We start from the raw sequence: 21,865 nt of genomic DNA, 5'->3' as shown, positions 1-21,865 counted from the left end.
CACTGTCCCTTAGTTAAAGGCCCGGTGCTGTCAAAAACCTGATTTTTGTTTTATATATATTTCCACTGTAAGGTTAGAATAATACTGTGAAATTGTGAAAATTATGATAATGTCCTTTTAGTGTTTGAAAAGGCCTGCTGAAATTTTGGCCTGTTTTGGTGGGATGGAGTTTTGGCCTGCCTGGTGACATCAGTTTCCCCCTCCCCACTCAGACCACTCCCTGACAGCCCTACCAAGATTCTTGCTTGAGAAATTGCTAATTTAGTTTCCTTTTGACTATTTTAATTTAAACCAATCACAATAACTAGGTTTCCATCCAACCTTTTTATGTGCATAAAGTACATCAAATAAAAAATGTCTGTGATGGAAACATTTTGTCGGTAAACTTTTCAAATGTCGACAAAACAAAATACGCTAGACAAGGTGGGATCGTTTTGTGTTTGTAAAATTAATTATGCAAGAAATGTTGGTGGAAATGCTTTAATGCGCAAATATTGATATAATAACCATCATATCGAAGTAAACTTGGGAGTCACACGATGACATGTTGTGTGGTCCTCCCCCTACGACTCGTCGGGAAAGCATGCAGTTCATTGGGCTACAGATTAAATAAATTACGATGAACTTCACAGGGTGGTGAACGTGCACGGTGATGAGCTTGATGCTCCTTTCCAATAACTATAGAGGGTTTTATTCTGGCGACATGATCATCGATGATTGGCTGCCGTATGTCCATAATAATCTCATCATGTAGGCTATACCCACAAAGTAATCTGCAAACTATTGGCTCGAGCGCACATGCCAATACCAGAGTGGGCACGCACTATATAATGCAATTGTTTTGGCGAGAAACCCATCAGTAGAGTTGAAAATGCGACGGAAACCCATTTACAGGAACTTGTATGTCTTTATTCGGTACATGGGAATTTAACCGCAAAAAGGTATGTTCATGTGCACTACGTCATCACACACAGCCTTTCTCTGGTGGGAAAATGTGCATAATGTTTTCATGTGGATTTTAGCATACTGTATTTGCAAGAAAATCACCAATTGGATGGAAACCTAGCTAGTAAGGTCATTGTTAACCAGAAATGATTTGATATTGAGATCATGAACTGCTGCATTGGACCTTTTAACCTGTGTGAAATTGAATGTTTGGACAGTTCTATTGTCCTGTGTTGTATTCCGCAACACTACGGTCCATGTTAAAGGAAGGGAAAGGGGGGATGCCTAGTCAGTTGTACAACTGAATGCCTTGAACTGAAATGTGTCTTCGGGATATTCTGTCCGTATTTTTACACGTTTTTACAACAGTTCCTCCGAACTCATCTTTAACTTACCCATTATAAGTCAGATGATACAACTGATCCTGGTGCAGTTGTTAGGGACAGTGAGTTACTACAGGTAGGGAGAATACTGGAACATCACAGAAGGAGTGGTTCTAGAGCTGCGTTTCCAAGGCAACAAGGGAGCCAAACAGAACAGGGTGCAGCACACAGTAGGACTACATCCCAAATCACATCCTCTTCCCTATATAGTAAGTGCACTACAAAGGGAATAGGGGGCCATTTTGGATCTGCCCTAAAAAGCTTTTTATTTCTGGAATAAAAGCCACTTGGAAACAAACGTTCTTCTATATCTAAAAGAAATGTTAAATAAGTTGAGCTAAGAAGTTAAGACAAAACCCACTCTAGGGGTTTAGTGTAGAAAGAGTGGGGGTGCAGAGACGCAATTATTTTCTCGCAAAAACACACTTAGGAACGAGTGTATAGATCATCAGGTCACACCGTAATATCAAGGAATATGCTCATACAACAAGTACTAGTAAAAACACAGAAACACCGCAATTTACAAGCTTCACTTTCACTACTAGTCTCCTAACCAGGATTGGGGCCAATTCCATTTCAATTAAGTAAATTCAAGGGAGTGATTTCAAATCCCAATTCATGAACTGAGATGTGCCATTGTTTTTCAGTTAAGGATTTTTATAAATTCTTGTGCATTTTCTCAATTCTTGAAATGAAATTTGAAATCACTTCCTGAATTGACCCCAATCATCCTAACAAGCAACTGACTGCAGCACAGCAACACCTAGTATGAAGACTACCCAAAGAACCTAAGACTAACTAACTATGCTTTCATATTAGCAAAGAGCTAAATCTGAAGGACTTCAGAAGTCTATACATAGCCATAAATGACTTTGTTACAAAAACAAACTTCCATTTTCTATATTACCACTGGGCGCGTTACGGACTGTCTACATTGCAGACGCCTTCCAGATCCCACAATGCTTGGATAAGACTTTAACACACCAGCTAACCACATTATGATATAGCAACCTTATGCCCGACCGCCAAGTTGATGATGTGGCACGCAACTATTGGTTGATGCCCTGGAATATCTGCAACATCTACAATGTAGTTGGCCTGGAACGCGACCATTATGTTACTTCAATATCAAGAGGTTTTAAAGTTCAACTAGGCTTCGATTTCACATTGACTTAACTTTCTCTAGCACTGGCATTATCTCAATAACACAAAATAGATATACAACGTACAAAGAGTAGTATTATTATCTTCATCACAAACACGTTTCCACACAAGTAGACTTAAAGGCTACGCTACAATATCCATACTAGCGTACTACTTTGAATGCTGGGACCTCATACACTGGCTCGTTCCCTAAGGCTACATTTACACAGGCATCCCAATTCTGATCTTTTGCCACTAATTGGTATTTTGACTAATCAGATCAGATATTTTGTCAATAATTGGGCAAAATATCAGAATTGGACTGACAGTATAAACGCAACTTAAGTAGTGTGCTAGTGTGTATATTGGAACAGAGCCTTTGTGTACCCTCCGATGTCCATACTGGAATACTACTTAGAACGCTAGGAGCCAATACACTGGTTCATACCCTACTGGTTCGTTCCCTAAGTAGTATGCTATTAAGGATATTGGAAAAGAGACTATTTTCTCTTCAGTGTCTTTAAAAAGCGCAAATTATATGATGGACAATAAAGCAGCAGCTCTGGGGGTTAGTAGGTAACAAACACGTTTTTCAAATTGCTTCATTTTTTTTCCCATCCTCAAATCAACACTATAAAAATGCTAGCATTACAATGAGTGACAAGGACGTGCCTAAAAAAGCACAAACAGGCTGGCATCGAGGTTATAAAAATGCAGCTTTTAGACATGAACCTGTGTAAGTAACCACTGCAAAAAACGCTTTGTGTCTTTCGGACAAGACGAGTATATACAATGAAGGTAGAAATGGTACAAAATCACACGGGGGATATACGTACAACCAATTGAATTCAACCAATTCAACTAATATTGAAGGCAATCCAACAGATAGAAAGTGCAGGTCGGATATCAATCGACGTTTGATTTCTAGCATCAACAGTTGAACAGTTCAAATCACTTCCTTTTTTATATTCCAAAGCAAACAAATCCACACCGATCATAGGGCTTGTGTCGATTAGATACGCTATTTGATTGGATAAACAGAGTTACGGGACAAGTATGTGGGCTATACTATGTCCTATACTATCTCTTCAGGAAATACCGAGATGGAAGCCTGGTCCGAGATCTGTATGTGTTTTAGTTTAGCAAGTCCTCTGACTATCATTGTCAAACTCAAACTGATCCGGGATCAGGTTAACATCTCCTACATAATCATATAGGAAACAGGCATATTAGTGGTATTCAAAACAGTTCAAATAAATTAAAATGATATTTACACATAGTTTGGCAGGGGTAGGTCTACAGAGGTCGGCAAACTGCCCTCCATGTTGGCACCAAGTTATGTCACAATGACATTCTGACCTTAGAATGTCATGCAAGTTGGCGGTGTCAACATGGCCGCCAATGGAACGTTACATTACAAACAGAGTTTGCCGATCTCTGTATAGCCAGGTATAAGGGGGGCTATCATTCAAAAGTGGTGTGTGTGTGTGTGTGTGTCAGGTGGAGAGAGATATTCCATAAGGTGGGAGCGGGTAAGTGTGTGTTGTCATGCCCTCTTTGTTTGTGCGTGTGTGTAGGTTGGGGGACGAGGCAGAACTGGGGGGTGTTAGACAGCGTTCTCCTCACTAGGGGGCTCAGCATTGGGAGGCTCCAGAAGAGTCTGTTGAACTGTTGGTGAAAGAGAGGAGACATGAAACTGATGGTTATAATCCTGATCACAAACTGCAACTTGTTTTTTTTTATATATGTACACTACCGTTCAAAAGTTTGGGGTCATTTAGAAATATACTTGTTTTTGAAAGAAAAGCAAAAAAAATAGTCCATTAAAATAACATCAAATTGATCAGAAATACAGTGTAGATATTGTTAATGTGGTAAATAACTATTGTAGCTGAAACCGGCAGATTTTATATGGAATATCTACATAGGCGTACAGAGGCCCATTATCAGCAACCATCACTCCTGTGTTCCAATGGCACGTTGTGTTAGCTAATCCAAGTTTATCATTTTAAAAGGCTAATTGATCATTAGAAAACCCTTTTGCAATTATGTTAGCACAGCTGAAAACTGTGGTGCTTATTAAAGAAGCAATAAAACTGGCCTTCTTTAGACTAGTTGAGTATCTGGAGCATCAGCATTTGTGGGTTTGATTACAGGCTCAAAATGGCCAGAAACAAAGAACTTTCTTCTGAAACTCATCCAGCTATTCTTGTTCTGAGAAATGAAGGCTATTCCATTCGAGAAAATGCCAAGAAACTGAAGATCTCGTACAACGCTGTGTACTATTCCCTTCACAGAACAGCACAAACTGTCTCTAACCAGAATGGAAAAAGGAGTGGGAGGCCAAGTACATTAGAGTGTCTAGATTGAGAAACAAACGCCTCACAAGTCCTCAACTGGCAGCTTCCTTAAAAAGTACCCGCAAAACACCAGTCTCAACATTAACAGGCGACTCCGGGATGCTGGCCTCCTAGGAAGTGTTCCTCTGTTCTGTGTCTGTCTTCTTTTGCCCATATTAATCTTTTATTTTTATTGGCCAGTCTGAGATATGGCTTTTTCTTTGCAACCCTGACTAGAAGGCCCGCATCCCGGAGTCGCCTCTTCACTGTTGACAACCGCTCGCTTAACCCAGAAGCCAGCTGCACCAACGTGTCGGAGGAAACACTATTGAACTTGCAGGCGCCCGGCCGGCCACAAGGAGTGGCTAGAGTGAGATGAGCCAAGTAAAGCCCCCCCGGCCAAACCCTCCCCTAACCCGGACATCACCCTTTGAGACTCCCGGTCACGGGGATCCTACCCCAGGCTGGTAGTGATGCCGCAACACTGCGATGCAGTGCCTTAGACCGCTGCGCCAAACGGTAGGCCCCACAAACTGAAACTTCTAAAGCTTAATAATAATGCCTTCATAAACCTTTTACAACCAGAACCAGCCCTATGACCATTTTCAATTGGAGGTCATTTTATCTACTCTAATCTACTTCATTTGAAGTTAAGTAAAATAGGCTGCAGATTGTCCAAACACAAAGATCACTTCTTCTCATGGATTCCATCATAAGAAAGGTGTTGGTCATATATGGTATAAGTTCCGAAAATGAAAACCATTCCCTCACTTTTCTTTTGTCTCCTTCTCTCACCAGATTGGAGACACCCCAGAGTATTGAGTTACAAAAAAAAAAAACAGTTCCTCCCCCTCCATCTCCCTCCCACTTCCTCCCTCTCCTTCCCTCCCCATCTCCCTGACAGACCCTTTTAACTGGAGAGAATACGGTTTCATATTTCACTCTCGTGTCAACCAACAACACCGCAAAACTATCAATACTCACCAGCGAGTGAGCAATGCATAATTGGGTGAGTGAGTGAAACTGAATAGCATTTTTAGGACTATAATTTCATCCTCATATTGTAGCCTACAATATGTGTCTCCACACACGTAGGCCTATGCTGTTGATGGATTTAAGGTCGTTTTTATTGATCTCAGTTCGTCAGCGTCAAAATAGCCTAACATTTCCATCATTTGTGGGGTATTAAAAAAGATTCTGCCAAAGTCTCCAGTGATGTAGAATTGCATGAAATACGTTTATAAAAGACCACATTTTCCCCCGGACCCTAGGCTACTACAATGTTCCCCATGTGTGCAACTTCTGTAAGTGCCTCTACTCTACTGCTTTGTGTCACTACGCAAATGTGATGATATGCTTTATTAGAAAGGTGATTTTTTTTTCCCCCCTCATGTGTTCCGGTACCTCAGAGCTCCCCAGGTCACCCCCCTCTCGCGCTCACTTTTTGATCCGGCACCTCCCGATTTACGAATGAAGCACTGCCCGTCCCACTTGCGTTAGAAGTTAAGAACGAGAAAGTAGTACATAGAAATAATGGCGCTCAAATTGAAAATCATTCCACAAAATAATGAGGATTTCTATCAGCCTAATCAAGGTGTCGATTACATCTCACATTCCAGAGTTCGAAATTGTAATGCCACTCCGTGCAGCCAATGGCAATGTCCGCTTTAGGTATAATGCCAGAGGAGCCGCTCGTGGATTTGTCAGCTCTAACGCAGTTCCACCTCTGACACAGCAAAAACAACTGCTATGCAAATGTGGGCTAAAGCGGATCTGATTGAATAGAGCTCTAGCTCTCTATGGGTGGTTACCTTGTGGTTCTGTGGCCACCACAGCGTCCGGGTTATCAGTCTTCACCAGGTCTGCATTCAGGCTCTCTGTGATGGGAGGAGACAACAGTCTGAGATCATCTCACATCTAGATTTATTATAATTAATAATTATTATAATAAATTCTAGATGATTATAATTCATTCATAATAAAGATTCATGTATTATTATCTCTAGATTATAGATTATAGAGGACAATTATCCCAGCTGGTCACGTACGTTGTATGCTGAAGCAGAACTTCTTCTTCTGGTAGGAGATGTAGCTTGTAACCGCGCCAACCAGCGCCACGCCAACGGCACTGACGATCCCCGCGATGGTTCCGGTCTCCGCCATGGTGTCTGGAACGAAGGGAGAACACAGAGAGGTATAATCCATAATCAACCATCAATATAAGATGGTTGATTATTATATATATAAGACCACCATGTAAATCTTTTTTTTTTTTCATAGAAATATTGTTGTTGTTGTCAACCAATATTGCTGTTGTTGTCATCATACCATAGTTGTTGTCATCAGCAGTGGATGGGCCACCATTGCGTCCACCTACATGGACAAATTTGAAAGATGTACTGCGAGGTTGTCTATCGCGTTATTTATTAGTGTGCATTCATGTGCAACCAATGCCAATAAATATGCATTATTTACATCGTGTGTCCTGACACGAGAATCTTAACAACCCAGATGTAAATACATTTTTTTTGTATCTTCAATAATCCATCATAAGAAATACAAGCAAGTCTGAACACAGAAGTCTGTCCTTAAGCTCTTTAAAAAAAAAATTAGCTCATCATTTCCCATATCTGAGATCATTACCTTTCCCTTTGTCGGGGTTATAGGTGTTGTCTTTTCCAACGTCAAACAGATCATCGTCCGAGAAGGAGCCACCTATAATGCGGGATATAGGATTACATTAACTGGCAACCCTAACCTGACACACCAGGCTCCAAGCCAGGGACGGTCCCCATACAAACAACGCCAATGTCTCCAAAGGAAGGTCATCGAGAGAGAGGACAAAGTTCAGCAGACGAGGAGTCAATCACAGTGCTGGTTGCCAGATTTCACCCGGGGAGGAAAAAGAGAAGATTAGCCTTTGACAAGACCCAGCCGGAGTGAAACTACAGCCACCATCCCCATGCAAGTTGCCAGATATTATGACCACATTGGCAGGAAATCGGAAGTGGTGCCTTTTTGAGGATGTGGGTTTTGGATATAGACCATCAGTCCTGCTTTCTTGCGCAGTACACCCACAGTACAAACTTGCCAAGAGGAAGCTTTTAGTAGAGTATGTGTTAAATACATCCAAACACAGTACCCATCCAAACGCAGTACACACGCTCAGTGTGTGCCCAGTCGATAACTCCCCAGTAGGCCTTGTTAATGGTGTGAGAGAGAAATCGGAGGGATAGAGAGATGGATAAATGGAGATGGAGAGGCAGAAAGTAAGAGAGAGAGACAGGGAGAGATAAAGAGAGAGAGACAGGGAGAGATAAAGAGAGAGAGACAGGGAGAGATAAAGAGAGAGAGACAGGGAGAGATAAAGAGAGAGAGACAGGCATACAAGATAGAGAGAGTGACATAAAGACAGGACAGATAGAGTCGATAATAAAGAGAGGAATGAGGTTAAATTGAACTAGGTATTATCCAAGAAGGTATAATCCAAAAAGCTAGTACCCAGCCCAGTAGACAGAGGCAGGACAGGCACAGTAGGGTTTAGTTTGGTCAGGTAGACCATGTTGGTTAGGGTAGGTCAGGCAGGGTTCTTACCCCCATTCCCCCCTCTGTTGTTGGAAGCTCCGGCACCCTTGCCCCCGCCTCCGATACCTTTATCTGACGAGCAAATGACACCACATCAACCTTCTGTATACTAATACTATAATAATACTACTGCTCTACTATATTACCACTATACTGTACTACTATTACTAATTTACAGTACTATAGCCCACACACCATCAACCCCCTGGTACTAAACTAATACTACCACTAATACTACTATTTCTGGTGTCTAGAACATTACTGCTATTGTACAGCTATACTATGACTATACTACTTAATACTACACTACAACATTAAAGGCAATGTTTTTTTCTTTACAGAGAACTCACTCACGGTAAACGCTGCATTATGTTCAATCGGAAATTACCTGTAAATGTCAATTGCACTATAATCCGCGATCCGGATTGAATCGAGGCCTAGTAAATACCATACTACTTCGCAGGACCATGCGATAGCATCTGCAAATCTGCGTACGCGAACAATAAACCTGGACTTGAACCGGGACGGCGTTATGGGCGGGTCTTGGGGGACCTGGTCGGCCTTACCGTACCTCCTTGCCGTCCAAATAAAATATAGAATATTGATCATTTATTTAACCGAGACGCGCGCCAACAGAAAGATGGCGTGCGTCCAAAATAATTCTAGCATCCGAACAGTGCACTCGCCAACTTTCCTTCAATCTGCAAGTGTCTGAATCAGCGCCCCTCTGTGTTACTATATGTTGACAAAAAAAAGACGTGGAATGGGTTCGCACTCAAAAATATGTCGCATAAAGCTTACTTCAATATTCCATATTTACTGCATCAAGGGTTGGCGTTACACTGATGTTTCCGCTTTTACAGCCTTCTCCGGTGTGTGGGTCCAATTTTCTTTCATTCACAACACCATTTGTGCTAATGAAACTACAAACTATACCAGTTATTATTGAAGGAGACTGGTTAGTCACTTTTAATGTCTCATTTCTACATACCAATATTCCAAATGACGGCGGTATGGAGGCCCTCAAATTCTTCCTCTCGCTTAAGCGAGGTGCCGACAAAAATTACATAATTGAGCTTGCAACAACTAGTGCAAAGAACCTAAAAAAACAACATTATTTGATAAATATGACTATCTACAGACTTTTGGAACAGCAATGGGAACTCCATTAGGGCCATTAACTATGCAAATCCATTTATGGGGTAATTCTAATAGGATTGTATTGATGAAAATAATCCTTACAAAGATCGCGTTAAATATTGGACCAGATATATAGACGATTGCTTTATGATCTGGTCGGGTTACGAAATTAAATTACATTTCTTAACTACATTAACTCTGGAGTACAATCAATCTCATTCACTATGGAAAATAACATTAACTCTATACATTTCTTAGATGTACTTGATACAAAGAAGGGACAATCTCTTAAGTACTACAGTTTACAGAAAATACTATATCGACAGTTGATAGTTATCACCCTCTCCCTCTAAAAATAGGTTTACCAGTAAGCCAACTTCATAGACTGCGTCGCATCTGTGACACAAACGAAGAATATGATAGACAATCAAATTCTCTTCTTGAGCGTTTCCGCTTGAGAGGATACCCGATTCCTGGCTTGATAAAGCTCCAAAACAAGTTCAAAGCTTGAACAGAAGCCAGTTACTTAATAAATCCCCACAAAAAGATTAAACTGTTTCCCGTAAACTATATACTTACTTTCAATGATAGCCGTAATGGCATAAGGTCTATTGTCAATTAACACTGGTACATTATCATCAGACTCCTCTTTAAATTCTGCTTTTTAGAATCTACCTCGCCTATAAACGACCAAGAAATCTATCAAACGTATTGGTTAAAAACAGATGTGTTCAGAGAGAGAAAAGAGGCATTCATAAAAGGATGCTTCCCCCTGTAGATCTTCCCATGTACTTCTTGTAGCAACATAAGGAAATGTTCCAACTTTGTATGCCCTCAGACTTCTAGGACCTATTAAATAAAGTCACGTTTAACTTGCACGACTAAAGACGTGATGTATATGTTACAGTGTTCTTGCAATTAGATTTATATTGGAAAAACATCCCGCGTCTTGAAAGTACCTCTTGGAGAACATACATCCACTATTAGACGTCAAGATATCACCTCGCCAGTTACGAAACACTTTATAAAACAACACCATTTTATTAAATGAATTGCGTTCATTCGAAAAGGCTAATCCACCACGTAGAGGAGGTGACTATATGACAACAAATTACTCCAAAACGAAGCCATGTGGATGTATACATTCAATTCTATCTCTCCACGCGGTTTAAACGAAGAATTTGATTTCACCTCCTTCCTATATGCCACATTTAGACTGTTAAACAAGAACTGTTCATATCAGATTTTGCATATCGTTCATGAGTTGGCCGACATATTTATGAACGGCTTTGTCTGATGTCCTTTGTGGTAGGCTATCTAATGAATTGATGTGAAGTATTTAGGTGAGTGGACACCTGGGGGCGATTGATTTGTGAGTTGCCCGTGCCCGCTTCCATATCCTATAATTCTGGATCTCTTTGTGACTAATTTGTATGCAGGTAGACCAGAAAAGCGATATCTTTGATTGGCAGATGAATGCAACCTCTGATTTGAAGCACCTGCTGCACAGCTGTTGATCTTTGCAAATGCTGTTTTGAATGACATCAAATTGGACCTACACACTGAAGAAGGCTGTAAAGCCGAAACATCTGTGTACGCTATCCCTGATGCAGTAAAAATATATATTAAAAAAATATATATACATATTTTTTGTGTGTGTTTTTTTTAGTGCGAACCCATTTACACCTCTTTGTTTGTCTGAATTCCCGGGTTTACGCACCAGCCAAGCTTCTGGGAGAACGCGATGGTTCTATTTTGATTAGTTACTATATGCAGCCCATGTATCTGATGCTGTCTGGCCAGAAAGAGTACAACAGGTCAGACAGCATCAGATACATGGGCTTTTCGCTACACCCGCAGTAGCATCTGCTAAACACGTGTATGTGACCACATTTGATTTGATGAACATATAGTAAGGCAGAGGGGGCGCTGTTTCGCTCGATCGAATGCTTTCTCGGGTGAGATTAGTTTCAGCTACTTATTTGGTAAGAATGTGCGAAGATAACCTACTTTTTTAAAGTGATTTCTTTGACAATCAGATGAAAACATCATGACTGGATGTGTTCATGCCAAGCTCGTTCACACATAGGAGGTCCTAAGAAAAAGCGCGCCCCCCTCTGGAAATCAAATGCCCGTCCAACTGATTCGTTCTGTTGCCCTGCACCATACCTATTGCAAACCCCAACTATAAGTATGTCATATACAAATAAATTAACAAAATATACAAAACACTTAAATAGACAAATAATAAAATAATAGGTAACCTGCTTGTCCCTTGTTCTTGTCCTTCCCTCCAATGTCGTTTTTGGGGTCCAGAGCATCACTCAGGTCAAACTCATCACCTGCTGCAGGGAAAGGTCACAGGTCAAAAGTAGAGTTGCAAAATGACAGTAACTTTCCCAAAATACCCAAGTTTTCCAGAAATCCTCATTGGAGGATTCTGGATTTCTGCGCTTATTCTCTCCAACTGTGATTTCTGAAAAACCAGGAAATGTGGGGAAAATCTATCAAAGGTGAGCCTGAACAAACCACTGCTACGATGCATTAGGGCATCTAGCACACCTCAACCAAGAGGAAACCACTGCAGTAGTGACTTCTGCTAGCCTGGTCCAAGATCTGTTTGTGCTCTTGCCAATTCCATTGCTGTCATTGTCAAGCCAAACATGCACTTAGGCTACAATTATGTCACAATATACCAAGCATTCTAGAAATAGAGCAATATACAACAAGCTGTTGTATATAACAAATAGACAAACTTACATTGACCACAAATAAGGACAACAAAGACATTTTGGGATTGAATACATACTAAATAGGTCCAAAGGTCAAATTGTTGTTTGGTCACTTGGTTGCATTCCAGAATGTGACAGTGTTCTATGGCTCAAAAGCCCAACATTAAAACGAAGATACTGACTCAAAACACAATATTTACACACACAACAACATGTGTGACACCAGACAACAGACAAACTACAACAACATGAAAACAACATGGCGTGTGTGTCTATTGTGTGTCTACAATGGTGTGCTATAGGAGAACAAGATGTAATTGATGCAGACAAGATACCACTATAATGTGTGTGACTATAGACATGGAGTGCGTTCCAATAATCTTCACTCGCATCCTTTCCTCATCTCCTCTCCCCCATTATAACCATTAGGAGTTGTCATCTGTCCAGTCCAATCAGACCAGTGTTCATGAGGCAAAGCAGAGACAAGGAACAAGGAAGCTAGTTTAGACCAGAGCCATTGATATTGTATAGAGATTTTGGCAAACTAGCCTCCATGTTGGATCCAAACATTCCATGCCATTAACCTTCTAATATGCATTCTAATTAGAATGGTGTCAAAATGGTGCCTATACCAATTCTACAATCTAAAACTGAGTTTGCCAAACTCTGTATATCTACACCTCTGTTTTAGACTGATGGGACATAGGTGTTGTCTTCCGACAAGAGGCCTACGTCACAAACAAGCAGAGTTAGTCTTTCGAACCCACAGTGCAGACGGGATGATGATGTGCAACAACGGGAATATACATGTATATTGACACTGATACATAGGCTGCGTCTGAAATGGCACCCTGTTCCCCACATCTGGGCCTGGTCAAAAGTAGTGCGCTTATCTAGGGAACAGGGGGCCATTTAGGACACAGCCGCAGATGTGAAAACGGACGGGAGGGTGGTTCTAAGACCTGGGTTCAAACGCTATTCAAAATCATTTGAAATACTTTACCCGTGCTTGTTTGAGCTCGCCTAGCTTAATGGACCAATAGAATAGTCCAAAGACTGCAAGCTCCCGCCCATCTGGCATTTCATTAGGCTAGAGCAAACGCTAAAAGTATTTACGTTTTGAAGCATTTCAAATAGTATTTGAACCCACGTCTGTTCGTTAAGTGGTAGCGGTACCAACCAGGATGGGGCCTAGGTGGGTTACGGGGGCCCTTGGTGGCACGGGGGAGCAGGCCCGGGCGGAGGCCGGGCCCAAAGTCAAAATCAGCCTGGGTGTCATCTGTTAGTGTAGTGAGTGCTCAGGAATTAGTATAGCCTAGTTAGCGTTCAGTCTGGTTTAACAAGGTTTAATGCTAGGCTTAGGACTAGATTCAATCCAGAGTGGAAGATTTGGCTGTAGCATGATTGGAATTTAAAGGCAATGTTTCTGCCTTCGCAGGGACTGCATTCAAAGTAAACGCTGCATATGCCCGGCTCAATCGGAAATCCCCTTTAAATGTAAATCACGCGATAACGCGGCTCTTCCACGCTCCGGATTGAATCTAGCCCTTCGTTTAGGTGGTGTTAGGACAAGTTCTGTACAGATCTGTTAGTGCTGTGATCACTCTAGGGATAGCTAGTAGGGTTAATGGAATCCCATACAGTACTATAGTAGAGGTGCTTGTGAGTTGTAGCGGATTTAGCTAGAGATGATCTGAGAATAGTATGGCGATTACAAATTTACATACATGTTAATACCACAACATCAGAGGAGGCTTGTGGGAGGAGCTATAGTAGGACGGGCTCATTGTAATGGCTGGAATGGAATCAATGGAATGGTACCAAACATCAAACACACAAAAACAACATATCTGACTCTGTTCCATCTATTATATTCCAGCCTTTACATCGAGCCCGTCCTCCGATAGCTCATCCCACCAGCCCCCTCTGCACGACATAAACAAGAGGTGCAAGGCCCAGACTGTGACTAACAAATAAGGGACAGCCTTGTTCACCAGAGAGATACAGACAGACATGTGTTGATGGTACCGTGCTATCTTATAGCAGTGGTTTCTCAAAACGGTTCAGGTGTAGTGATCCACCTGAAGCATTGACCAGACTTTGTTGTCAATAGTTTACCCATCATCTGTTCCAGCTGACTCAAACCCGAGACTGCATTTTGCTTATAATCAATATCTATTGACAAGCAGTATTGGCTGACTCTACACGACTCTACTGCGGCCATTGCGTTTTTTAAGTACACCACCTGTCTTCTGCATAGCCTACTTGTGAGTCACTTAGCGTAAAAGCCTCTCCTAAACGAGAAACTTAATGCATGCGGGTTTAGTAAGCAGGCCGTTGCAGGGATTTCTCCATTCCCTTGTTAAGTGTAACGGGTCTGATTAGAAAGCCTGTATGTTATGACGGTTTCTTCCCTCATGTCTCACCTGGTTTGGGTTTGGGTTTGAGCGGGGCCTTGGTTGCTGGGACTTTAGGAGGAACCTTAGAAGGAGCCTTGGTGGTGGTAATCATGTCACCCTCTCCAAAGAAATCTGACAGGTCCAGGTCTGAAGAACACAACATCAAAATGACCAAAGTCAGTACAGTCAAACCACGGCTAAATTGGATACACGTTAAGACAAAGCCCGTATATGACATACTTATTCTTGCCTACCTGCTTCAGAGATTATTTGCTTGCTTTGTGCCCGTACACCTATAGGTCTTTGTCATTGGTCTAAATTTCCACTAGGAATTATTTTCATGCATGTGGTAAGTTGCCCTTTCGTACATACAAGGCCTTCAGAAAGTATTCACACAGAGATGAGCCAAGGGACCAACTTCAGGGAGAAAACGGAATTAACAAAATACGCTTGTGGCCATACCACCCCGAACACGCCTGTTCAGGGTCGGGCCTGATTAGTTCTGGGAGAGAAAAAAAGGAGAAGAAAAAGTACGTATTCACACCACTTAACTTTTTCACATTTTGTTGTGTTAAAGCCTGGATTTAAAATGGATTGAATTTATTTTTTTGTCTGTATTTCAGATATGTCTGTATTTCATTTTCAATAAATTTGCTAATATTTCTTAAAACATGTTTTCACTTTGTCATTGTGGGGTATTGTGTGTAGATGGTTGAGAAAATATATATATTTAATCCATTTTGAATTCAGGCTGTAACACAACAAACTGTGGAATAAGTCAAAGGGTATGAATACTTCTGAAGGCACTGTAGCTACAGTAGAGATTAAAGGTATTTTTAAATATATGGATTCAAAGTACATATTGGCATGTTTAAACCATAGATTATTGTGATTACTAAGAAGTGGTATGTGTTAATTGTAACGGTGGGCCAGGGTGCTGGGGATCAAAAGTGCCAGTGCACGGGAGTAGTCCAGGAGGTGTCGTATGCTGAGACGGTGAAGAAAGTACAGGAAGAGGGGTCAAGGGGTCAAGATCCTGAGAGGATCCGTGTAAGTAAGTGGATCTGTGCCAGCAAAGAGGGATAGGCCAACAAGTGATAGATGCTTCAGTAAGATTGGCTTCTTAGCATTCATAGCAATGGTTATGAACTGTACTGCAGGGATGGTACGAGAATTGTTTATTTTTTCCACATTTTCCCTTTCGCCTTTTTTAAATGTCTTTATTTTATTTTGTGGCGCAAATTATAATGTGTTTATCCAAGTCTAGTTGGTGGCGGTAATGCAACATCTATGGATGCCAACTGCCATAAATCCTCATAGAAGAAGAAGAATTTTACTTTGCAAGTCTGCAGTTTTTAAAATAAACAAAGTCATTTTATAGCTATTTATTTCTCAGTTCCTCTTTTATGCCTTTTAGATGAGAAGGCATCGGCCAGCTTGCCACATTTACGTGTCAGAATTGTGTATTAGCCCCTATCCTTTGGGGTGACCTATGGTTTTAAAAGGTTTTTAGAAGAATTAACAGCCAGTGATAGTGGCCCTCGAGCAGATACGGTCCTGAGGATGCAGACCAGCAGCAGAGGAGGTCAACTAACCACAGTGGTGCAAGTGTTCTGTTGGAGGAGAGTCCAGGATGGGCAGGAGTAGACGGTTGCTCAGCCCCGAGGAGAGCAGCGGAGCTTGGAATAGGAGCAGCAGGGAACAACCCTTATTTGGTTGGGGTAAATGTTTGCTGCTACTGCCTGGAGAGAGCGCCGGTTCAGGTGTATTTCATTCGGTATGCACAATAGCAAGGTGAAGGTTGGACAGTAATTCAATTAAGGTGAACTCAATGGCAACTACACGGGTGGCTGTTTCTCTTCCTGTCTCACTGACTCAAGCTTTGTGAAACTGGACAAGGGGAGGAAATGTGAGGGAGAGCCGTAACACTAAGAACTAAATGACTCTTTTTAAACATATGGATTCAAAGTGTGTATTGACATCGTGCGATGTTATTTATGCTCTGTATAAATTCATTCATTTAATCCATGAACCTGCGCTTTCTATCACTGGCAACCTTTTCTGTATTAGGCTGATATAGGGAGAATTGGAAGTAGATGCTGCTTATTCTAATATTATAACCTTGTGTAATCATTAGCAGAAGATACACTACATCTTTGTTAGTAGTCTTTCAAGTGGTCAATACCAGCTTAAATGCCTGCCAATTTAATAAATGGTCATAAATTAGGAGCATTGTGCTTACTCATGTAAGCCCAGTATCTACGGTACAGGCAGATATAATCAATAACAGAGAAAGTCCATATCTAGATGAATCAGTGAATCTGGGATCGTTTACCTGCTCCCGATGGAACCGGTTTGGGTTTCGGTGTGGCTGCTGCTGCTGAGGAAAAGAGAAGAGGACGATGTTACACAGAATGTACAGCTTCGTCCTCAAACGCGGGACATCGGGGTTAGAAAAAATCATTCAGTCAGTTCAGGAAGTAAACTGACATTTCAAATGCATTTCTCCTCAATGCTTCTGTGTGAGAAACAATTGGAATTTCAGTTTACTTCCTGAACTGACTGAATGGAAATGGAATGGACCCGAACCCTGATAGAAAAACATTGTCAACCGAAGGCGTTGTTCGTGACTTCGTCGTAATAAATGTATGATTCCAGAGACCGAAAGCATGAATCCAGGTTTTGCCAGGAATAGAAATAGACAGCAACAAGTCTAAAGCATATGAATACTGTATTGTCTTTCTGTACTTACGCGCTTTAGTGACATCGCCATCATCCAAGGCATCAGACAGGTCAAAGTCACCAAACTCCTGGGACAGGACTGCAATACAGGAAGGGTGGAAGGAAGGGAGGGAGAAGCGCGGAGGGTTTTTACACAATCCATTGCGGAGAAAAGGACAGGAACTTTGCTCTAGTCACCCTGTACATGTGACCATTAAACAATCGGAATCAAATATTTTGCTACCCCAAGTCCCCACATCAGTGATTCTGCTACTAAATCTACACCAATGCGTTACAATCTTTCCATACGACAGCCATAATGATGCGGTATATAACATGTGCACAACACATTGGTTCTGAGTGCAGCAACACTACCAACCAGACCTGGGTTCAAATACTATTTGAAATCTCTCAAACACATTGAGCGGTTGCACTAGCCTGCCTGGAGTGCCAGACGAGGCAGGGTTTTTAACAAGTAAGTTCAATAGTAGAAATGATTTCAAATAGCATTTGAACCCAGGTCTGCAGCCAACCCATCTGTCTTTGCAGTGTAGTGAAGGATGCATTGCGTTCTGTCAGATCTAGATATCAACTGAGATGGCCGGCTCTGGTCAAAAGTAGTACACTTGAAAGGTAATAGGGTGTTAATTTGCGACACAACCCATGACAGACTCCAATGCATTCCTCCTGCACATGGGACAGAATAGCTATTGTGTCCATGTAGTGACACACACACATCTTTTTTTCAAAAATGTCTTGCTACATTGAGTGATCATGAAAGATCTCAAAAAGCCCATAAGGGGTTTTGCCCTCCAACAAAATAATTTGGGACATTTTCAATCAGGGCAGATACAATCTGTGTGTCTCATTATCATCAGACGGGTCAAAGGTTATCTCTAGCAGGGCTAAGTGGAAGTAGGAGGAAGCTGTCCCTCTACTGTTCTACGGTCTGTTCCTAATTGTGCACCCTAATGGTGCTGGGTTAGGCTTCAGGGAAAAATAAGATGAGCCTAGATCTGTCTACAGGCACCTACTACCCTTCTAAACACTTACAGTGCAATTTATGTAATGATCGTTTTGAAACTGCTGCATTTCCTGTGTTTATTAGTGAAATTCATTAGGAGGCATATTAGCGTACGGTAGCATCCTGTTTCCAATCATATCTGTAAGGGTCAGAGAGCAGCATTCTACACTGGTCTGAGAAGGGAATATCCTAGCACACGCACACACACACACATGCGTGCACACACACACACACACACACACACACACACACACACACACACACACACACACACACACTGGTTTTGAGAGAGGAAGCAGAAACACAGACTCAGCTAACCCTACTAGCCAAGTACTGAAGGCTCAATCTTTAGACCAGGAATAATGTTGGTCAACCCAGAACTAAAATCTTGTGTAATTTGTCAGCCGCTGGATTACGTTTGAGGTCTGTACTGTATGTGCTCCACCCTCTCTCGTTGCAAGTCGCACCCTCTCTCCTCCCCTTCCGAAATTAGAAAGATGCTTAGCACCAAGAACACAGAGTAGCCACACTCACTCACATGCATGCAATGCACACACACTCACGCAAACACACAGACACTGCTGCCCTCTCCCTGTCCCTTCTGAGATCTGGCAGGCAACTTGTGGGTGACACTGGCTAGTAACTCTAAAAATAGATTCAAGGCTAAGAAGACCACTATCTATGTGACTGTGTGACTGCAGGCCAGGCTGGGTCGCCATGCACCTCTGCAGCACAGCCATGGTTCAATTATTAATGGGGCCCTAACTAATAATATGACTTTCATTATTGCAATTTATTAGCTATGGCTATTGCTAATAGTATGCTATAACATAGCTTTTAGTCGGCATAGTATTCAGCTCTATTTCCATTGCTACGCTATCATTATTTATAGGACTTATAGCTATGTAGGCTATCTCCCACCCGGGGTGTAAGGATATTTGTCCAGCCCTGCTATAGAGGAAAAAAGACATTTGAAATGATGTAGATTGTCGTAGGAATTCTGTGTGTGCGGATTCCATACGAGCTTGGTGACGACCTCAGAAGCAACCACATGACTTCTGACCATCGCTCTGTTACTCGTGCGACGCGATCATGCGTAGATGTTCTTCAAGCGCCGACGAAGGCTTGTCCAGCGAACGCAATCGTTTGACCTCCGCTGCTATTTGAAGAACACCCCCCCCACATGAATCTTGCTCGTAACAACTAGTTACTTTCTACATCCTAGACATCAACAGTCATCTCTATACCATAGCAGTTAATTAGATATAATTTCTCAGGTCAACGCTGAATTCACAATCCGAACGGTTGTCTATAGAGACCTGTTTGGATCCCCAGCTGGTGTGTAACAAAGTGAATAAATAATCGATTCCTCTGTTCATTGACGAACACCACATGGCTCTGTCTCGCTGCCGGTCTAGGGGGTTGATCGTATTACTCTTCATTACGCCAAAAAGAAAGCTGGCACACACACATGTGTGCTCGTGCACATACACCCCTCTCCGTCTCCACAGATCCACCGCACACACCCTTCCTCTCCTCCTCCACAGACACGCACACACAACCCAAACAGCTCTCTTTTTCTCTCTGTCACACACACACACACACACACACACACCCATCATCTCCCTCTCCCGAAGAAAATACTGCAGCTAAGGTTATGCCCCCCTCCGTTCCTCCCTCTCTTCCCCCTCCTTCATCCCCTCATCCCACAATCCAAACCCCTCTAGCTAAAAATTAGCCAAGTACGCACTAATCTGTGAAGGGTGGCAGAGCTGGCAGACTGAACTTTAAACATGCAGGGGTTTGTCCCAAATGGCACCCTATCCCTACATAGCATAGAGTTCCATTTGGGACAGAACATTCAGATCATTAATGCAGTAATAATCTGAATAGAACAGAATAGGACTTGAGGACTCGACAGGTCTCATTGTCTCACAATGACACGCTCAGTGTGTGTGTGTGTGTGCGTATGCGCGTGCCTGCGTCTGTGTGGAGGGAGGACACTGGCACCCTCGAGGTTTGAACCTGCACCTGCCATGATGGAGAGAACGAAAGACACTCCACTCACTGAACGAGACCGTAGCTCCTTAGCTCACAATCTAACCATTCAATCAAAAACCATGCTGTCTTGTGAGTGTATCCTAACTGCCTAAGGGATCCACCAAAAATGTTAACTGGACTATCAATTACTTTCAGACAATCATCATCAATAGCTCATTTGCATATCTCTTTATTTAATTCATCCATCGTTAGTGATAAACAAAGACAATTTTACCCTTTAAAAATCCATCCATATTACCCCCAGAATAACGCCTATATCAATCCTGAATATTAGTTCTTATTGTCTTGCCTGTAAGATGAATTCTATTGATCATACTGACTGTTATGTGACTAGACTGCAACGAAATCAGCATCTCGGGGAACGTTTTTCCACCCCACATCTTCAAATAAAGCTTCCTCTTGTTTGATTAATTCGAATATTCACATCGACAAAAGCGTGATTAGAACGTGATTCATTTGGGTCCTGGAATCAAACATATGAAACATTAGTTCGCAGCCAGACTGGCTGGTCAATATGGCTCTAAATCCAAACCAGACTAACGTAGCAGGCTACATACAGGCATGACTGGGTAGTTAGGCTAAAACATATGTTAGACCGCAACGCGTAACTATGCAATAACCCTGTCTCGATCGTAGGCTAATGAACTATGCAGCGGTGAGTTGCTGCTGCCCGTGTACCGTTATTCTCTTTAGAATAAAGAAATTGGGCCTACTGGTTACAAACAACAGACCGAGGCAACAAAAAACTGATGAACTATGCAATAGCGTGAACTGCAACAAAGAAGAGAGAGTGGGGTTGGACGAAACGCTTACCTTTCACAGCAAGCAGCGAGACCACCAGAAAGATCGACCATGCCGAAAATGTGCCCATGTTTGAAATTCGGCCGTCCGGTGTTGTATCGACACTGGTTCTGAAGCGAGTGATACAATAACTTTACACTGTAACCATAAATCGACGTATATTTTATCTGTGAGTCTGGTTGCTGTAATCTAACAGTTTTTTGTTAGTTTGATCTCCAATTTTTTATTTTTTTTGGCGGCACCCGTGCGACAGTGGCAAACAGTTTGCTGCAACTGAACCCAAAAGTCTGCAGTGCGAATATGGCGCTGTGCGCTGGTGGAGAAACGACGGGGTGGTAGGTTGGCGCAGCAGCACAAGCTACAGCGTGGTGGAATCATACGTTACAAAGGCGGCGTAGGGCGGTTCCTTTCGGTTATTACAGATGCAGACAGACACACAGACACCGTGGTGATTTAAATCCCGTTATTTTCTATTCCAATGGTGTAAATGCCTATGATTGTGCCATATTACATATTCAGGAATCGCGTGTAGGATTGTTTTTTTAGTGAGGGTGTATAATAGACTATGCATGATGTTGAACTTTCATTCGCC

At 42.0% G+C, this 21,865-nt stretch overlaps 1 protein-coding gene and 1 long non-coding RNA gene across 7 annotated transcripts; one reads left to right on the top strand and one right to left on the bottom strand.

Moving 5' to 3' along the window:
* The first annotated feature begins 685 nt into the window (after nt 1–685).
* LOC118392207 (uncharacterized) lies at nt 686–10,413 on the top strand. 3 transcript variants are annotated; one of them, XR_004827324.2, is made up of 5 exons: nt 686–941; nt 5,048–5,329; nt 5,609–5,819; nt 6,894–7,004; nt 7,477–10,413. It is a non-coding gene; the product is annotated as an uncharacterized LOC118392207 (long non-coding RNA). The 3 variants fall into 3 exon arrangements; XR_004827323.2 differs by lacking the exon at nt 5,048–5,329; XR_004827326.2 differs by lacking the exons at nt 5,048–5,329; nt 5,609–5,819.
* LOC118392206 (CD99 antigen-like protein 2) lies at nt 3,946–21,618 on the bottom strand. 4 transcript variants are annotated; one of them, XM_035783935.2, is made up of 12 exons: nt 21,286–21,618; nt 17,419–17,487; nt 17,002–17,046; nt 14,694–14,813; nt 13,448–13,546; nt 11,800–11,880; nt 8,405–8,467; nt 7,454–7,525; nt 7,139–7,183; nt 6,859–6,978; nt 6,622–6,687; nt 3,946–4,139 (listed from the first exon to the last, which is right to left on the bottom strand). In XM_035783935.2, exons 1-12 carry the CDS (start codon nt 21,341–21,343, stop codon nt 4,078–4,080), a joined length of 900 nt encoding a protein of 299 aa, XP_035639828.1. In that variant the 5' UTR covers nt 21,344–21,618; the 3' UTR covers nt 3,946–4,077. The 4 variants fall into 4 exon arrangements, with proteins under 4 accessions (XP_035639828.1, XP_035639829.1, XP_035639830.1 ...); XM_035783936.2 differs by lacking the exon at nt 8,405–8,467 and having other exon boundaries at nt 21,286–21,615; XM_035783937.2 differs by lacking the exon at nt 13,448–13,546 and having other exon boundaries at nt 21,286–21,612.
* Between the last annotated feature and the right edge of the window lie 247 nt (nt 21,619–21,865).

The sequence above is a fragment of the Oncorhynchus keta genome, chromosome 13 (assembly GCF_023373465.1).
Source record: "Oncorhynchus keta strain PuntledgeMale-10-30-2019 chromosome 13, Oket_V2, whole genome shotgun sequence".
Taxonomy (NCBI): Eukaryota; Metazoa; Chordata; class Actinopteri; order Salmoniformes; family Salmonidae; genus Oncorhynchus; species Oncorhynchus keta.
Note: the sequence above shows the minus strand (reverse complement) of the source record. Positions and strands in the feature narration are given on the sequence as shown.

Excerpts from the sequence above, each read along its gene's own strand:
- LOC118392206 (XM_035783935.2), bottom strand. The coding sequence starts at position 21,343 with ATGGGCACATTTTCGGCATGGTCGATCTTTCTGGTGGTCTCGCTGCTT. Across the intron at positions 7,526-8,404 it reads CAACAGAGGGGGGAATGGGG|GTGGCTCCTTCTCGGACGAT; the intron begins GTAAGAACCCTG and ends CCCGCATTATAG. Across the intron at positions 6,688-6,858 it reads GTTCTGCTTCAGCATACAAC|AGAGCCTGAATGCAGACCTG; the intron begins GTACGTGACCAG and ends CTCCCATCACAG.